Source organism: Nicotiana tomentosiformis, chromosome 1, assembly GCF_000390325.3.
Source record: "Nicotiana tomentosiformis chromosome 1, ASM39032v3, whole genome shotgun sequence".
Classification (NCBI taxonomy): Eukaryota; Viridiplantae; Streptophyta; class Magnoliopsida; order Solanales; family Solanaceae; genus Nicotiana; species Nicotiana tomentosiformis.
This window is the reverse complement of record NC_090812.1, coordinates 32974056-32988015: the sequence shown is the minus strand read 5'-3', so window position 1 is coordinate 32988015 and position 13960 is coordinate 32974056. Positions and strand designations below refer to the sequence as shown.

Here is a 13960-nt window from a genome sequence, read left to right as displayed (position 1 = left end):
CTCAGTACCTTGTGGGCCCACCATAATATATAGTGTTTAATGCCAGTTTTACGCTCGGCCTCCCAATCAACAGGTACGGGCACCGGCTCCAAAGATCCCCCGACATCAACAGCAAAATATTTGGGCACCCTACAATGCTTGTCCCAAGCAAGATTATCGTCAAGAGTAGAGGCCGGTGGAAAAATTCACTCCATTGGCTGAATCATACTCTAGTTTGTTCTAGAAGTTGAAGCAGATGGGCATGATTGGACCCAGCACTCCTCACCATATGTATCCCGATTCACATGGATTTCAAGCAAATGCTAGATATGAATATCATTCAGGTGCCCCAGGCCATAACACTGATGATTGTTGGACTCTGAAAAGAACAATATAAAGACTCATCGCTAAAAAGTTTATTGTGGTGACAAATGGAGAGGACCCTCCTAATGTGAAAAACAACTTGTTTCCAACACACAATGATGTTTATTTTGTGGGAATGATTGGCTGAGATCAAGAATGCAAGCCGGTTGGTCGAGCAGGAATGACAGTGGGAATAATTCAAGAAGGAACATGACTGAAAGTAAGTCCAAGCTGAGATGTGCCATTGAGTGTGAAAGGCACCCAGTGCTCAGATAAGGTAACTTTATTTGATCCAAAAGTCTCGAGGTTGGAAGTCGGCTCCGCTGTTCCAAGCCTAAGGTTGTATGTCCTGGGAGGTTGCCCAATCACAAGGTAGAATCATGGTGGTACAAAAGGTATAACAGAGTTGATCATAATCAAACCCGCCGTGCAACAACGTATGACAAACACGAAAACTATTCCTTGGAACTAAAACAAAACTATGGTGACCTACAAGGGTAAGGAAATCATTGAAGAAGTGGGGGAAATTGGAGGTTTGACTCGATCGGGGAGGTGTTAATCTCTAGAAGAGTTGAGGAAGGCCAAGCAAATCAGAGAAGGCCAAATGCTAATAAAGAAGCCAGTCACTGAAGAAGAGGCGGAAGAGTTTTTGAAAAAGATGAAAGTTCAGGATTACTTAATCATTGACTAGCTGAGGAAGACTCCTGCTCAAATCTCTCTACTATTTTTGCTCATAAATTTAGAAGAGCATTCCCATGTATTAATCAAGATCCTAAATGAGGTACATATCTCAAAAAAGACCACAGTGAATCAGTTAGAGAAGATGGCCAACAGATATTTTGAGGTAAACAGAATCTCCTTTAGTGATGATGAACTCCCCGAGGAAGGAGCCGGGCATAGGGCATTGCACCTGACTGCCAAATGTGAGGGGCACTATGTAAAGCGAGTCAAGGTTGATGGAGGCTCGAGCGTAGATGTATGCCCTCTCTCTACTTTGAAAAGCATGAAGATCAATACAGACAGAATCCGACCCAGTAATGTACGCATCCAAGCTTTTGATGGCTGAGCGAGAGACACCATTGGGGAAATCAGCCTCACCATGACAATTGGGCCAGTTGATTTTGAAATTGTCTTCCAAGTAGTGGACATGGAAACCTCTTATAACTTTCTTCTTGGAAGGCCATGGATCCATATGGCTCGAGCTGTTCCATCCACCTTGCATTAGATGCTCAAGTTCGAACATGAAAGGCAAGAAATTATTGTTCACAGAGAAGACGACTCGTCCATTTATAAAGATTCATTAATCCTGTGTACTGAGGCCAAGGAAGGGTGTAAGTCCATTGTCTATCAGGCTTTTAAAATGGTTGATGTGGACTACGTTGAGGAAGGAAAACCCATTCTGTATCCTCATCTGTCTGCCATATCTGTAATGGTAGCTGCACTTATGCTGAGACACGGTTATGAGCCAGGAAAAGACTTAGGGGCATCATTACAAGGAATTTCGGAACCCATTTCTCTTTTCGGTAAAGAGGGTACTTTTGGCTTAGGTTTCAGGAAAAGAAAAGTAGGTGAAGACAAAGACAAGCACTGCAAAAAGTATGAGTGGGACTTGCAGAAACCGATCCCTCAAATTTTCTACGCTTTTGTCAAGCCACGACTCCAAGAGGGTCAAATTCTTCGACGCAGGAAAACATTGATGAAATTTTCCATGGCCTCAGCCAGATATTTTCTGAAGTGAATATGATCCAGGCTGGTGAAGGCACTAGTCGCGCCGATATACAACTAATTCACCCAGAAGGAAGGAGTCTCGGTAGTTTGCTTTTGCAGTTTCTTTTTGTATTTGGGTTACCTTCAGGGTTGTAATCTAGACATCTCAGTTTGCTTATTTTGTTTTATGTTAACCCTTCTATCCTTTCAAATTCAATAAAAATGCAGTTCAGTTTCGTATCAAGTTCTGTATCTTTTCCTTTTTCTAATTCCGATCATTTTGTTTTCATTTCAGTCTTGTTAATGTCGGCTTTAATAACATGACATGCATGCGGAATTCACACCTAGATCTTACAAAGCTGTCTAATTTCGAAATAATGCATCAAGAGGTTGAATATGATGAAGATGAAGTTGTTGAGGAAATAAAAAGAGAATTTGAACAATTTGAAAACATGCCTAAGCCCAACCTCAATGAAACTGAGCCAATTAACCTTGGAAGTCATCAGAGAAATAAAGATAAGCATTCACACTGAACAAAATACCAGAGATGCCTTGATTCAAATTTTATTTGAATACAGAGATACGTTTGCTTGGTCTTATGATGATATGCCGGGTTTAAGTGCTGATCTAGTGGTTCAAAAACTTCCCGCATATCCTGATTTTCCACCAGTCCAACAAAAGCAACAAAAAATTAAAACAGACATGAGTGATAAAATCAAAGAGGAAATTATGAAGAAATTGAGCGCTAATATGGACAGAGTCGTCCGATACACTGCCTGGGTGACAAATGTTATGACTGTGCCGAAGAAGGATGGAAAAACTAGAGTCCGTGTTGACTACAAAGATTTGGACAAAGTGATTCCAAAGGATAATTTTCCTACCAAACATCCACATACTTGGAGATAATTGTGCAAAGCATGAGATGCAATCTTTTGTGGATTGTTACGCCGGATACCACCAGATTCTAATGGACAAGGATGATGCAGAAAAGACCCTTTCACCACTCCATGGGGTACATATTGTTATAGGGTCATGTCATTTGGTTTGAATAATGCAGGGGCAACCTATATGAGAGTCATGACCACCATTTTTCATGACATGATGCACAAAGAGATTGAAGTATATGTCGATGACATCATCATAAAGTCAAAGACACAAGCTGATCACGTGCGCGATTTGAAAAAGTTCTTCGAATGGCTGCGAAGGTATGACCTTAAGCTCAATCCAACCAAATGTGCATTTGTAGTTCCATCTGGGAAACTCCTCAGTGTTATAGTCAGCCAAAGAGGCATCGAATTGGATCCATCTAAGATAAAGTCTATTCGAAATCTGCCACCACCGAAGAACAAAACTGAAGTTATGAGTTTGCTCGGGATGTTGAACTACATCAGTCGGTTCATTGCTTAGCTCACAACCACATGCGAGCCTAACATTAAGTTGCTGAAAAAGGATGTTGCTATCAAGTGGATAGACGATTGCCAAAAAGCTTTTGACATAATCAAAGATTATCTATCAAAACCCCCGATACTGGTCCCACCTGAACCTGGAAGGCCTTTGTTTTTGTATCTATCGGTGATGGATAATTCATTTGGATGCGTTCTGGGGCAACATGATGCAACACATAAAAAGGAAAAAAACAATCTATTATTTGATCAAGAAGTTCACCAATTGTGAGGTTAAGTATACCCCTTTAGAAAGGACATGTTCTGTCTTGACTTGGGTCACTCAGAAGCTGAGGCATTATCTTTTGGCCTATACTACTTACCTCATATCCACAATGGATCCCTTGAAGTACATCTTCCAAAAGCCAATGCACACTAACAGGTTCTCAAAATGGCAAATTCTGCTCACAGAGTTCGACATCATCTATTTTACTCGCACCGCAATGAAAGCACAAGCTTTGGCTGATCATTTGGTAGAGAATCTAGTCAATGATGATTATGAGCCACTGAGCACATACTTCCCAGACGAAGAGGTCAACTCCATAGAAGAGGTAGTTCCGGACAACATCCATGCATGGAAAATGTATTTTGATGGGGCTGTCAATATCAAAGCAATTGGGATCGGGGCAATCCTCATATCACCTATTGGACAGCACTACCCTGTAATGGCCCGACATCGATTCTTCTGTACCAATAATATGGTGGAATACGAGACTTGTATCATGGGTCTAAAATTGGCCCTCGATCTGGATGTGCATGAACTATTGGTTATGGGAGATTCTGACTTGCTTATCTGGCAAGCCCAAGGCGAATAGGAGACTCGAGACATCAAGCTTATTCCATACAGACAATGTGTGCAACACCTAAGCAAAAGATTCATGTCCATAGAGTTCAGGTACATTCCCAGGTTTCACAACGAGCTAGATGATGACTTGGCTACCTTAGCCTTGATGCGCCCTAATCCAGGCAACAATTATATTGATCCATTGGAAATAAAAGTTCGGAATCAACACGGTTACTCCAATGCAATTGACGCAGAACCAGATGGTAAACCATGGTATCCTGACATAAAACTATTCCTGAAAATAAGGGAATACCAGGAGCATACCAAAGGAGATCATAAAAGAACTATAAGGCAACTCACCAATGGTTTCTTCCTGAATGGGGAAATCCTGTACAAAAGGACCCCAAATATAAATTTGTTGAGATGCATAGATTCCTCAAAAGATGAGCGGATCATGAGTGAAGTGCATTTGGTGGTATGTGGGCCTCATATGAATGGATACGTTTTGGCAAAGAAGATTCTGTGGGCCGGGTATTATTGGCTTACTGTGGTGCGAGATTTCTTCAATTTCGTTCGCAAGTGTCACCAATGCCAGATTCATGGCGACCTGATTCATCTCATGTCCTCTCCTTGGCCTTTCATTGCTTGTGGAATCGATGCTATTAGACCAATCTAGACAAAGGCTTCAAATGGGCATAGATTCATTTTGGTCGCCATTGATTACTTTACTAAGTGGGTGGAGGCCATCACTTTCAAAGCAGTCACCAAGAAAGCAATGGTAGATTTTGTTCACTCCAGCATCATCTGTCGCTTTGGTATCAAAAAGACCATTATCACTGACAATGCAACCAATTTAAATATTCATTTGATGAAGGAGGTATGCGAGCAATTTAAAATTAAGCATCGTCATTCTACCCCTTACCGTCCAAAATCCAATAGAGTCTGTAATAACCCGAACGATCGTTTTGAGCTCTAGCACTTTGTTCAGCGGTTTGAGGCCGTGAGTAGCTTCACTTCAGGTATTATGACTTATATGTGTGGTCGGAATTGAATTACGGGAAGTTCGGAGTTGATTTGGAAAGAAAATTCTAATTTCGGAAGCTTTAAATTAGAAGAATTGGCTATGGTTTGACATTTTCGTAAACGACCTCGGAATCAGGATTTGAAGTGTTCAATAGGTTCGTATGATCATTTCAGACTTGGGCTTATATTCGGTTTGAGTATCAACTCACCCGGGAGCAATTCTGTGCTTATTATTGAAAGTTGGTATTTTTGAAAGTTTTAGAATCTCATTAGTTTGGTTTGAAGTGGATTTTTATGTTATCGATGTCCGTTTGGAATTCCGAGCCTTGGAATAGGTTCGTATCCTAATTTGTGACTTGCACGTAAAGTTTGGCATCATTCCGTGATGTTTAAGTGTAATTCGGACGTGTTCGGCAAAATTGGAAGGTTGGAAGTTGAAAGAAAGGTTTCGGCCGTCGATTTGTAATTTTGATGTTGTTTGACATGATTCGAGGTTTTGACTAAGTCCGTATCATGTTGTGCGATGTGTTGGTATGTTTGGACGGGGTCCCGGGGGCCTCGGGTTTGAAACGGATTGAAATCAGATCGAAATTTGAAATTGAGGCAATGCTGGGAATTTTGACTACTGGTGTTTTCGCACCTGCGCAGGAAGGAATGCAAGTGTGGTGCCGTAGGAGCGGGGCAGTGGCTCGCAGAAGCGACCGGGGGCAAGACTGTACTGGGGTCGTAGGTGTGATGATATTTTCTGCACCTGCGTGATCACGGAAGCGGAATTGAGCCACAAAAGCGGTCTTGGGCGAGCTGGGCAGTGGCCGCAGGTGCGAACCTTTTACCGCATCTGCGATGGCGCAGATGTGTCTTCCTGGAGCACAAAAGAGGAGTGGAGCGTAGGAGCGAGGGGGATTTGCACACCTGTGATGTCGCAAGAGCGGGACCTTGTCTGCGGGTACGAGGGGCGACCTCCAGTGTTTTCCGAAGAAGCGGACTTGGTCTTGTAGAAGCGACGGCGCAAAAGCGGCCTTTGGCTTCGCAGATGCGAAGGTCACCTAGGCAGAATGTATAAGTTAGCCAAATCGAGTTTTGGCTCATTTCACCTCTTTTCTCTCATTGTAGCTGGCCTTGGGGGCGATTTTGGTGTTCCATTTTTGTCATCCTTCATGAGGTAAGTAATTCCCACATATTGTGAGTTAAATACATGATTTATATGTGGATTTGAACATGAAAATTAGTAGAAAATTGGGATTTTGGTAGAAAATCTAGAAATTGGTATTTTTTTATTTTTACCACGAAGTTGGTCATGGAAATGGAAAAAAATCATATATTTGGGTTCGTAATGTTATAGGTACAGTTTATCTTTGAGAAATTTCGGAATCCGGGCATGTGGGCCTGAGGGTTGACTTTATCAACTTTTCGAGCAGAGTTAGGAATTGTTTAAATTAATTAATTATGGGTATTTGAGTATATTTTGATTGGTTTGCACATTGTTTGACTAGTTTTGGATCGACGGGCATCAGTTTGAGGTGTTAAAGAGAGTTTGGAGCCGGTTATGAAACTACAGAGCGAGGTAAGTCTCTTATCTAACTCCGTGAGAGGGAAACTACCCCTAGGTGATGTATTAGATATGTGCTACTTGTTGTAGGGGCTACGTACGTATGAGGTGACGAGAGTCCGTACGTAGCTAGATTCATGTTATTGTCCGGGTAGACTTAGGTTCACACCATGCTATAATTGTACTATAGGTGTTATCTTTGCTCGTTTAATTCCTTAATGTCACATTACAACTTGAGACTAGACTTGCGTAGAGTGATAGTCTTGCTATTGTAGAGATTTGACGGGCTTCATGATTAGCCTCAGAATAATTGTACTCTCCTTACAAAATACTCACGTGTTGTGTTTTTTCATCGAAAACCTTCCTTAAATTTCATAACTCACACGTTTATTCGTGAGTGGGGTCAATGACCCGTTAAAGCTTCTTATTCTAATGGGATTGGGCCATTCGCCTTGGCAGTATAATAGATACATCTATGGTTCGTGCCGTTCGACCCTCGGCAGTGCGCACATTATGATGGGATCGGGCCGTTCGCCTCAGCAGGATTATGTATCATACTCTTATGGGAGCGGGCCATTCGCCTCAGCAATAAAATAGATGTATCTATGGTTCGCGCCGTTCGACCCTCAGCAATGCACATATTATGATGGGATCGGGCCGTACGCCTCGACATTTCTATAAAATACTCTTATGAAATCGTGCGTAATAATTGACAAGAAGCTAGTATATCTGTGAGTTTTCCTAATTCGAACTGTGATGACCTATCTGGTGAGGTCCATTACATATATACTCCGATTGTGGTGGTAACTACTAGCTGAGAGCTTGAGTTTATTGTTGAGAGGAGGATTTTACCACGTATTTATATACTTGTTGTTTCGTTTATTTACTCTTCCTCACATCTGTATACTTCTACCGTATCTGTCTTATTAGACCACTAGTAAGTGTCGATGTCGACCCCTCGTCACTACTTCTCCGGGGTTAGTCTTGATACTTATTGGGTACGCGTTGATTTACGTACTCATGCTACACTTGCTGCACTTATTGTGCATGTACACATATGTCTGGTGGCTTTTAGGGCACAACGACACGACTATTGCGGGGACTTTACCGAGAGCTGCATTCCATGTTACGATCCGCAGCCTGCAGGGTCTTCATCAGAGTTATTTATATTCTACTGTCTAATTTGTATTCCAAACAGATGTTGTATTTTATTATATTCCCTAGTTGATGCTCATGTACTTGTGACACCGGGTTTTGGGGGTTCCTACGGGTTGTTCATTATTTTAGTTCATGTAAATATTATCATTTATCCTGTAAATTCTATTTTATACTATTTAATTAATAAAAATTATGATTTCAAAATACGATAATGGGTAATTAAGTTGATTAATCACCGTTGGCTTGCCTGACGGCGGTGTTAGGCGCCATCATGACCTTTGGAAGATTTTGGGTCATGACAACTTGGTATTAGAGCGTTAGGTTCACTTAGGTCTCACGAGTCATGAGCAAGTCTAGTAGAGTCTTACGGATCGGTACGGAGACGTCTGTACTTATCTTCGAGAGGCTACAAGGCTGTTAGGAGCACTTCCCTTCTTGATTCCTCATCGTGTGATTTGATTCTTTTGAGGCTTATGCTTTTATTTCCTACCTACTCAATCTTATGTGACGTAAAGTGCTTGTTGTCCCTTGGGCATCGAGGAGTTGTAGTGGTACTGCAAAAATGGTGCTGGGTGTTTTCCCTTATTATTCAGGCAGGCTATTATCGTCTACTTGTGGAAGGGTATCCTGTCGTTTCAACTTGGTGAGGCTATGCACAGATTGTTATGATGTTCATGCGTTGTTATCGCACGGTGTTGGTGTAATAGTAGAGTGCTTGTTTATGTGTCGAGGTAGTGAATGACTTGAAAGGAGGATTTCTCAGCACATGATTTAGAGATTCAACGTTTAATTCCAGCAAAGGAAAGGCAATCGGACTATGGATGTTCAGGTTTTGGTTGATGGAGTAACGAGACTTGGTATTTTCGAGCGTGGTGGAATTTTCATATGTGATGTGGTGTCGTTATCCTTGTTTGAATGTATTAAGGATCTCCGGTGTTATGGTCTTCTTTGATTTGCCTTCGGGACAAGGTGTTGTGAAATGGTGCATGAGAAGCAGTTGTCAGAGATGGCGGTGTGTAGCAGTTTCAGAATCAAATTGGTGTTTCTAATGCCAATGGATCGAGAAATATGGTCTTCGAGGAGGCTTAGAGTTGGTAGCAATTTATTTTCAGGTGCTACAGAGATGGGTTTTGATATGAGGCAGTATTTGGGCAGCGAAGATGAGGAACGACATGGTGGGAGGTGTCTCATGGTGGTTGAATTACTAGTAGGCCAAGTATGAAAAGTGGAGGTGAGAAGTTGCTTAAAGGAGATGGTTTGACCGAAGTGGAAGTGGAAAAGTAGCATATAGATTCTGTGGTAAGATAGCCACCTGCTTTGAGAAAGTTTACGCTGATTTGGGAATCGTGACAGAAGGTGATTTAGTCTACAGATTTTATTTGTGAAGGTGGTTACTGTACTGAGGAAGATTGAATATGGCATAAAGGAGTTTGCTTGAAATGAAGTGGGGTGTGAAAACGTGATTATCGTTTTGGATGGAACATGACTTTGAGTTTGGAATGTATTGTCGGACTTTCAGTTGATGTCAATGAGGAATGGATAGACTTATACAGCCGATGGACGAGCAGGGGCTCAGGAGGGTTTACTGATTTTGTAGTAGTGGTACCCAGTGCAGCATCGTTGGAAGATGTCGGTATGGAATTCCACATGTGGGTCATCTCCTGTGAGTAGATTAGCGGTTGCATGATTTTGATGATGTTTCTACGAAGAGTTCTACTTACTACACGATTGTGGCTGATAATTCGAAATGTTCATGAAAAGTTTAACAAGAGACTACGAGGAATCTTTGTGGGTTCTACATTATGTGATGGTAGCTTAAAGCTAAGTGGGGGAGCCCACCGTCTACGATTGGATCGCGTGGTTGTCTGCTAGTGCAACTTCTGGTTATCGGTGCATTGGTGGATTATTTATGACTAAGAAAATAAAACATTAGGGGTAATTCGAGCAAAGAATTTGATGAATGTGTGCTATATTTTGCCTTATCGATTCATGCGCAGATTTTGGGGAGACTCAGAGTTTATGCTTCTGGTAGATGTGATGTACAAGAAAAAAAAATAATTCATCTGGTTGTTTCTTTGGGAGAGATCATATGCTGAAAATGCACTAGAGTTTGGCTTATATTCGGGACCAAGTCAGAGTGGGTGACTCTTAACAGTGGTTCTAATGGGTTCGTTGCATGGCTGCAGACCGGGATTTTTACAGTAGAGTGTGAGTAATACTTGGGGAATTTTCTATGTTATTATCGGGTCTACGGGGTAGTATTGGAAAAATGGGAGAAATAGTTTTGGATTCTCGGAAGGTCTTTCAGAATGGGTGTACCAGTTGGAAATGCTATTGTGCGCATGAGGAGGGTATGCGGTGGTACATGGGTATTGAGACGATGTTGTCTCGTGAAGTTGGTCATTCGGGAGGAGTGTAGTTGAGTTTTTTTATTTGTTTTAATGGAACTATTATTATTTCTAAGGAAGGTCAAGAGTAAATCGAGGAAGTTGGGTCGGGTGGTAATGGTTTAAATCAACGTGATTGAAGCAATGATCAGTTCCTTCGGCGTGTTAGTGTTATACAAGTGATTTATGGAGGTACGTGCGGGTTTGACAACCACCGTAATTTGCTTGATTTGGGGAGGTATTTGATTCTAATGGCCTTGTTATGTGTAAATGGATTCTGAAAGAGTTATGACGGTTTAGACCATGACTCGAGGTTTTTATTCTCTGCGGTTACGAGAATTCAGTTGTGTGTTGCAATGGTTCTTCTGAAATAAGTTGAGTGAAAGGGATTCTAGCCAATGAAGTGTTTATTCTACTAGTAGTGCAGGGGTTATGAGGGATTTTATTACTTTCGCGTAGCGGCACGGTAGGTGCAGTGAGCGGCATGGGAATTGGAAGTTGAGGATCAAGGTTGCGGTTCGGTGTTGACAATATTGTCATGAGCTCGGATTAGTAGGGAAGAATTCAGATGATCAGAGTAAGATGGCATTTTCTTTAGTGTCACCTGAGAACAATGTCCTGTGTAAGATGCTTTGTGTATTGATTTGCGGACTCGTGGTTGGCTTTACAGAATTTGTACTTTTGGTGGTATCGAGGTGTAGACCTTGCTACCTGGTGTGGAAGGTCGTGGGGGTGTATCCCATGGGAAAATTGTATAAGTGTGACCTATTAGCCACTTGATTGCTAGAGATTGAAACCAAAGTATGGAGATTCTGGTTGTGAACCGTGGAAGTTTGTTCCGGATTGAGACGGCTTGATTAATCGCACATGTGTTGTTGTCTCGTGTAGCTTATGGTATTATATGAGCAGGATAGCTCTCAAGATGCAGGTCATTTATTGCACCTTAGCCGTTCTTGGGTTTTGTAGCGCACGACGCTATCTATCTCCCCAAGGTGGTATTTTTGCACTTGCCGTGCTTGTAGTCGATATTCGATATTTCGTAGGTATAAGCATTATGGATTGATGTGTATTTCCTTATTTATTGTTATGTGCGAATCAGGTGGCACGCCGCCACGGGTACGTTATTTGGATCAGGTTGCACGCCATAACGGTATCATGTGTGGATAAGATTGCACGCCGCAATAGTGAGATGTTGAGTACGGTCCCCTATATCTACTTCTGTGTATTTTGTTGTTCTAATTTTCTGAGAAGGGTTCATAGCATCCGTTGGATCATTTATTCGTTACGCGGGCTGGGTAGTTCTTTTCCAGAGTTCGTTTTGTTTTCTTTATGTATCACATTCAAGTTTGTAACATGTTGGCGCATTATTGGCGTCATATGAGAATTTTGGCAGTGTTTGAGATAGCTTATTGACTGAGCAGCTTGTACTGGGCGAGACAAGGTTATTGGACCTGGGTGCAGTGCGATCGGAGTTATATAAGGTATATTAAAGAGCATATATCATTATTCAGTTCAAAATGAGGTAATGGTCCTTGTCGGGAGGAGAGACTCCATGATTTGTTATTTCGGCAGGTGGTTATTAGTTCTACACATCTTTTTCGTCGTGGCAGTATTGCGAGAGTTGGAACAGGACTTATATGCTCCATGAGGTGTATTGAAGGTACTAGATTTGTGAAATTTTCAGCTATTGTGGTCGGAGTATGTTGCTATGGGCAACCGACTTAAGTGGTGCATGGTGTGATTTCAGCATAGGTGCATGATCATGTCTTGGTACATTGTGTGGTGATTGATACCGGATTCGTATGTTAGAATCGGGTCTTGTAGAGAAATATGGAGGTTGGAATTTGGTTCTAAGGCTTATTGACTAAATAGAAAGGGGGGATCTTCAGTCTGACACGAGCTAATGTGTTCAACGGGTTTGTGGTGGCACGGGTAGGTGCACGAGATGTTAAACAGTGATTTTGGACAACTTTGGAATAGTTCGTAGCACGTTCGAGGACAAACGTATGTTTAAGTGGGGGAGAATATAATGACCCGACCAAACGTTTTGAGCTCTAGCACATCGTTCGACGGTTTGAGGCCTTGAGTAGCTTCACTTCAAGTATTATGAATTGTACGTCTGGTCGGAATTGAACTTCAGGAAGTTCGGAGTTGATTTGGAAAATAAATTCTAATTTCGGAAGCTTTAAGTTGGAAGAATTGGCTACGGTTTGACTTTTGAGTAAACGACCTCGAAAACAGGATTTTAAGGTTTCGATAGGTTCGTATGATGATTTTGGACTTGGGCATATGTTCGGGTTGAGTATCGGATCACACGGGAGCAATTCTGCGCTTATAATGGAAAGTTGGCTTTTTTGAAAGTTTTAGAATCTCATAAGTTTGGTTTGAAGTGGATTTTTATGTTATCAATGTCCGTTTGGAGTTCCGAGCCTTGGAATAGGTTCGTATCGTGATTTGGGACTTGCACATAAAGTTTGGCATCATTCCGGGATGTTTAAGTGTAATTCGGACGCATTCAGTGAAATTTGAAGGTTGGAAGTTGAAAGAAAGTATTTGGCCATCGATTTATAATTTTGATGTTGTTTGACATGATTCGAGGTTTCGACTAAATCTGTATCGTGTTGTGGGATGTGTTGGTATGTTTGGACGGGGTCCCGGGGGCCTCGGGTATGAAACAGATTGAAATTTGAAATTGAGGCAATGCTAGGATTTTGACTCCTGGTGTTTTTGCACCTGCGCAGGAAGGACCGTAGGTGCGGTGCCGCAGGAGCGGGGAAGTGGCTCGCAGAAGCGACCGGGGCAGGACTGGACTGGGGTCATAGGTGTAATGATGTTTTCCGCACCTGCATGATCGCGAAAGTGGAATTAAGCCGCAGAAGCAGTCCTGGGCGCGCTGGGCAGTGGCCGCAGGTGCGAGCCTTTTTCCGCATCTGCGATGGCGCAGATGAGGCTTCCTGGAGCGCAGAAGCGGAGTGGAGAGCAAGAGCGAGGGGGATTTGCACACCTACGATGTCGCAAGAGCGGGACCATGTCCGCGGGTCCGAAGGGGTGGCCTCCAGTGTTTTTTGCAGAAGCGGACTTGGTGCCACAGAAGCGGCCTTTGGCTTTGCAGATGTGAAGGTCACCTGGGCAAAATGTATAAGTTAGCCAAATCGGGGTTTGGCTCATTTCACCTCTTTTCTCTCATTGGAGCCGGCATTGGGGGTGATTTTGGAGTGCCATTTTTGTCATCCTTCATGAGGTAAGTAATTCCCACATATTGTGAGTTAAATACATGATTTATATGTGGATTTGAACATGAAAATTAGTAAAAATTTGGGATTTTGGTAGAAAACCTAGAAATTGGTATTTTTGGATTTTTACCATGAAGTTGGTCATGGAATTGGACGTAATGTTATGGGTAAAGTTTATCTTCGAGAAATTTTGGAATCCAGGCATGTGGGCTCGAGGGTTGACTTTATTGACTTTTCGAGCGGAGTTAGGAATTGTTTAAATTTATTAATTATGGGTATCAGAGTATATTTTGATTGGTTTGAACATTGTTTGACTAGGTTTGGATTTACGGGCA

General features: G+C 42.1%; 2 protein-coding genes across 2 annotated transcripts; both read left to right on the top strand.

Moving 5' to 3' along the window:
• The first annotated feature begins 3826 nt into the window (after positions 1-3826).
• Positions 3827-4306, top strand: LOC138905355 (uncharacterized). Its single transcript, XM_070193868.1, has one exon. The coding sequence runs from the start codon at positions 3827-3829 to the stop codon at positions 4304-4306; it is 480 nt and encodes a 159-aa protein (XP_070049969.1).
• A 63-nt stretch (positions 4307-4369) lies between these two features.
• LOC138905348 (uncharacterized) lies at positions 4370-4951 on the top strand. The gene has a single exon (XM_070193860.1). It carries the CDS (start codon positions 4370-4372, stop codon positions 4949-4951), a length of 582 nt encoding a protein of 193 aa, XP_070049961.1.
• Positions 4952-13960: the final 9009 nt, after the last annotated feature.

Bases quoted from the DNA above. Each gene is read 5' to 3' on its own strand.
- LOC138905355 (XM_070193868.1), top strand. From the start codon at position 3,827: ATGGATCCCTTGAAGTACATCTTCCAAAAGCCAATGCACACTAACAGG.
- LOC138905348 (XM_070193860.1), top strand. From the start codon at position 4,370: ATGTCCATAGAGTTCAGGTACATTCCCAGGTTTCACAACGAGCTAGAT.